Genomic DNA, 5,000 nt, shown 5'->3' with positions numbered 1-5,000 from the left:
GCCCCCGCTCCCGATCCCCGTTCCCTCAGTCCCGGTCCCTCACGGGCCGCAGCGATCCCGCCCAGCGCGGGAGCAATCTCCGCGCCGCCGCCATGTCCGCCCGCGCTCACGTGACCGCACCACCCCCTGCACGTGACACGGAAGCGCGTGTCCGCACAGATCACGTGACAGCGGCCGCGCCCCCCACGTGGCACCGGCATGGCGCTGTCACCGCGCTGTCACCGCGCCCCGTCCGTCCCTTCTGTCCCCTCGCAGCCATCCCGTACCTGTCCCCAGGCGCCGTCCCGCGGCGCGGAACCCGTGTCGCAGCGCGGCATCTCCCGTTCCGCGCCGGCACTGCCCGGCCCCGCGCCCGCCGCGCACTTATAGCGCGGGTTCGCCGCTGACCGGCGCGCTGAGTAAACACGGCCCTGTTTGTTTTGGGACGGGCCCCGCTCCGCGCCAGAGGTTACCGGCGTGATGGGGTTGTGAGGTAAAGAGGCCATCGCTCTGTTGTCCCTTTTTGTCCCCGTTTTTTTTGTTTGTAACGGCGTCACGGCCGGGGCCGGGGCGGTGCTCCGGTGGAGCCGGTTCTCTGGAGCCGGTGCTGGGGGTGTTTGTCCATTGAGTAACAGCCCCCAGAGCACCAGCTCTGCACGTGTCCCAGCCCCGGGGCTCTGCTYGTGCTCAGCTCTGAGTGTTCTGGTAGGTTTTCCTTGGACAGGAACAMAACAAAACCTWTCTGCAACRCTGTGGRGCCTTCACAACAACCTGTACTTTCRTGAGTTTCATCACTCAGACGYACATCGTTCAACCCTTTTTAAAAAGTTCAACATCCACGCAGGAAATCTGCTCTCACTGGAACTGAAAGTTCAGAAGTGCAACGCACAACGGTGGTCTCTTAAATTCACTCTTCTTGTAGCTGCCTCCACCACAATATAAATAAAAGTTTGTTGATTTGTGTTACGTTTTCTGMAGGTGGTTTCTTCCAGATCTGTTCCAGCAAGATTCTGTTAGATTTATTTGTGATGAAAGTAGCTGATCACAACTCTTCCAACCAACAACAAAGTAACACAAGGCAACAGAGAGTGTAGGAGAGACTCTCTCGAGTGAAAAATAATGTATTCAACATGAAAAATAAAAATCCTCTTGGATTCAATCAAAAAGAAAGGCAGTGGGAGATGCTGTGTCCCCCCCACAGGTATCACTTCACATCCTCAAGCTTCACAGTCCAGCCAGACTGAGGGAGAGGAGATGGGAGCACGGAGGGCAGGGTTATGAGCATCCCTTTCCCTGGGACTATTTGCCATTCCAGAGTCCCAGCAAGCCCCAACAGTGTCACCTGCACAGGAAGGAAAGGGACACTCAGCTGGAGCTCCCCAGGCCCCCTTTGCACAGCCCAGCATTTCCCACCCAGCCTGCAGGTCCCCAGTGTGGCTCACGTGGCACACGGGGCGGGTGACACACGGGGTGTTTTGAGGCCAAAGCAGGCTGCAGTTTGTTGTTTGGGGGTTTGTTTGTTGCTGATGCTTTGCCCCTGTTTGTTCAGAGCAAAGGGCGCTCAAACATTTGCGTCACAGAGACATTGGCMACGAGCAGGGCAGTGCACCTGAGCTGAATCTGAACTGCAGAACAGCTACTGTGTGGATATTTGCTTTCCTCCCCTGCAACAACAGCATCAAAAGACTCCAGGGGAGGAGAACCTCTGCCTATTTCATGGCAATTCCTGTCCCATATTGTGTGTCAAATAAGCCAAAGCCTGGGAACAGCCTGGGATGTGGCAAGGATCTGTAAGGAGGCCACAGGACACAAGTTTCCCACTCTCTCCATTCCTAAATGAGGCCAGGTTGGCCCTTCCCAGCCCATAAATGCCCCAAAATGGGCTCTCGGGGTGTTTTATCTTTTTTGAAGTCCCTTACCTGTGTGCGTGGGGATGGAATGGGTGAGGAGAGCTGCAGGACACTGTCCCKAGGCCAGAGCAGGAAGATGGCATAGACCACTGGTCCATTGGAGGTGTACCTGAGGGAGCAGGAGTTCAGCAGGGTGAAAGCCAGACACCAGCTCGACCTTTCCACACAGCACAAGAACACTGCCTTGCCTTGCCTTGTGTCACCACACAGGGGTCACCTACTTTCCCCTCWTTCCAAAATCTGTCACTTTGGACCCACCTGATGAAACCCAAACAAAGCCAGTGTGTGCAAGTGTCATTGTCAACCTGTCCTGTCCTCAGCCAGGGCGGATACACAGACTCATTCTGATCCCTGCTCTACATTTCTGGCCTCAATACACTCGAGGAAATAAAACCAACTCAATTTTGTAGGAATTTCTGGCCAGGACCACTACTTAAACAGTCCTGACAGCCACAGTGTGAACATTTGCTAAAGAAAGGGTTGTTTTTTTCCTGCTGAAGCAAGATGGATGAAATCCCAATGGCAAGATGTCAGAGTGTACCAAATTAATGAAAAAAGAGAAATAAACATCAGCTCAGCTGGTCTGAGCAGCAGAGTCCTTACCAGACAGTGTCTGTGGTGTTCTCCATCTGCACCCTCCAAGGCTGGGATTCATAAATTGCCTCCCCATTGGTGTCCAGCCACCTCCCAAGGGCCAGGAGTCTTTCTTGGAAKATGGGGACAATCACCCCTTCTTTTGTAGGCCCCACATTCAGGAGGTAGTTGCCACCCAAACTCACAGTCTGCACCAGCTCCTGTGGCAGATAAAACAAGATAACAAAGCGCATTATCTTCAGCTCTGACAACACAGAAATCCAGGAGAGTTTTATCCTCATCATCTCCTCCACAAGCCTCTAATTTCCACTAATCCTCCCGCAGGTTATTTTGATTTCAGCTTCCTCACCTCAATCATACTCATTTCATCCATCACCTCAGCCAGGTTCATGTTGCTGCGATAGCCCCAGGAGAGCTTGTCCAGGGAGGAGCACATCTCCCACTTGTGTCCTGGCAGAGTTCCTGGCCTGTACTTGTCAGCACAGTTGTAGAAACCCCCGTGATGGCAGGAGCAGCCCTGGCCCCAGCGATCGTTGACAACCACAGTGTCCTGAGAGGAGAAAAACAGCTCAGGGCACAGAATTTTTTGTTCCTGAGCTGTTCAGCTTGCAGTCACACCCCTGAGGAAGCACCTAAAAATTCTSTGTGTAATGGAAACCTTTCCAAGAAGGCTGAATCCCTCTCTGGGAGAACTGCTCTCTTCTCACTCACACAGGAGCAGAGGCAACAAAGCCTGAGCCTCCCACATTGTCCTGCAAAGGACAGTGGGAGCTGTCACAGGAGCCCAACCAAGGTTCTTTTTTTTTTGTCAGACAATAAAACACATCTGGCAAATGTCAAGGAGGTTTTTAGTTTTATCACACTCACATCTCCCAGTTTCCTGAYCTTCCACACCCACCCAAAGCCACGAGGGGACAGCAGGCACCAGTACCTTGACAGGGCTGTCGTTATAGAGCCAGGCAAGGAAAGAGGTGGAATTCCAGTAGGAATCTGGAGCTTCCCAGTCTCCATCTGACCAAATCAGATCTGGTTTGTATCTAAGAGAGACCAATGTKGTTTCAAAATGGYTTTYTTTTTCTCCTGCCAYACTTGTTTCTTGGGTGTGAAATCATTTCACCTCCCCTTCCCACTGCCTGGCATCACCAGGAGGTTTTTCACACCTCATTTTAAGTGACGCTGATTCTTGCAGCAGCAAAGAACAAGGTGCTGATCCACAGCTCAAGAGAGGATGTAGTTCTTCCAAAAAAACCACAGAATTTGGCACCTCAAAGGCAATTATAAGGCACACTCTTGAGCTGGGACAGCCCATAAGCCCAAGCCTTGTATTTTTGTCAGCAAGGGTAAGCAAGAAAAAAATGCAAATTCACAGTGAAATCTTCTATTCTACTAAATATTGAGCAGTTTGCACAAAGGCAGAATTGCTTTTGCAGGAAAAATTTATCCCTCCCTTATTCTGATTAGACCTTCCACAGGGCAAATGAACCCCTTTTCTAATTATCACAAATCATTACTGGTTAGCAAAGGGATTTCCCTTGGCAAAAATTAACATTTCTCTTCTTCACACCCACTCTGAATCTTTCTCAGCASAACTGAAACCAGGAAATGCTGGTGATCCTGAACGAGGTGTGGCTCTTACTTTAAGACAAGATCATAAAGTTCTGGCATCATCTTCTTTGAAACAAAGCTCTGGGTTTTGAAGTGATTTTCTTTGTCGGCGAGGTAGAGGGGGTTAAACCACTCCATCAGGGAGTGATACAGCCCATAACGCAGATTGCTGAAGGACAAAACACAGATGGAAGAGTTAGGCTCCAGTGGGGATTGAGAACCAGTGGAAATTAGATTAGCAGCATTATTATTTTTAATTATTTGCAAGCACTCCGTTTTYCACATTGTTTTCTGCTGTTTGTCAAGCACAGCCAGGAGGATTCACCACCCTCTGGCAGGGCCATACCTCTCCCTGAGGGCTTCTCCCAGCTCTCCCACCAGGTCTCGGTGGGGTCCTGTATCCACAGAATTCCAGTTCCACGACACCGGTGACCCCCAGTTGGTGAAGCCCTCATGGTGCTTGGTGGTCAGGACCACGTACCTGAGGGGGAAAAGGGATTTGGATGGGATGGCAAAAAAGTAACTGAAATATTCGCAGCCTCACTGCAAACCCAGTCATTAAAACAGCAAGGCACTGGATAACCGTGCTTTGAAAAGTCCTCTGTCACTATCCTTAAAATTCAGAAGCAAGTACAAGAATAAAAGAGGTTTTTAGGGGATTTTAATGCTGGGAAAGAATGAACAACCAATGCTTAGGTTGACCTGGGCATGACCTCTCAGGGATCTCTAGCACTGCTCAGGGACCACCAAACCCTCGGGGATCCCCAGATTTGCCCCTTCCACCCGCTTGGGAACAGACCCATATCCTTTCCAAGTGTTTCCATCCCCTCATGCCCCCTCAAACATGGCCTTCATCCCCTCAAGGACCCCCAGACATGCTCCCTTATTTGTTTCAGTGATCAGACGCCCTCA

The 5,000-nt window shown here is 51.0% G+C and overlaps 2 protein-coding genes across 2 annotated transcripts in view; both read right to left on the bottom strand.

The window, feature by feature from the left end:
• The window catches only part of HMGCL (3-hydroxy-3-methylglutaryl-CoA lyase), a 4,442-nt gene extending 4,314 nt beyond the window's left edge, over positions 1-128 (bottom strand). The window contains 1 exon segment of the mRNA XM_057383766.1: positions 18-128. Coding sequence (XP_057239749.1) covers positions 18-94 — 77 coding nt within the window. The 5' untranslated portion in view covers positions 95-128.
• Positions 129-1,084: 956 nt separating this feature from the next.
• The window catches only part of FUCA1 (alpha-L-fucosidase 1), an 8,314-nt gene continuing 4,398 nt past the window's right edge, over positions 1,085-5,000 (bottom strand). The window contains exons 3-9 of the mRNA XM_057383744.1: positions 4,435-4,569; positions 4,120-4,257; positions 3,415-3,520; positions 2,833-3,033; positions 2,493-2,683; positions 1,899-1,998; positions 1,085-1,321 (exon numbers count right to left, since the gene is read on the bottom strand). Of these exons, the coding sequence (XP_057239727.1) occupies positions 1,184-1,321; positions 1,899-1,998; positions 2,493-2,683; positions 2,833-3,033; positions 3,415-3,520; positions 4,120-4,257; positions 4,435-4,569 (1,009 nt within the window). The 3' untranslated portion in view covers positions 1,085-1,183. The remainder of the gene's footprint in view (positions 1,322-1,898; positions 1,999-2,492; positions 2,684-2,832; positions 3,034-3,414; positions 3,521-4,119; positions 4,258-4,434; positions 4,570-5,000) is intronic.

The sequence above is a fragment of the Malurus melanocephalus genome, unplaced genomic scaffold, assembly GCF_030028575.1.
Source record: "Malurus melanocephalus ecotype Western Australia unplaced genomic scaffold, MMel_1.1 scaffold_658, whole genome shotgun sequence".
NCBI lineage: Eukaryota > Metazoa > Chordata > Aves > Passeriformes > Maluridae > Malurus > Malurus melanocephalus.
The sequence above is the reverse complement of the archived record's forward strand: the minus strand, read 5'-3'. Positions and strand labels throughout refer to the sequence as shown.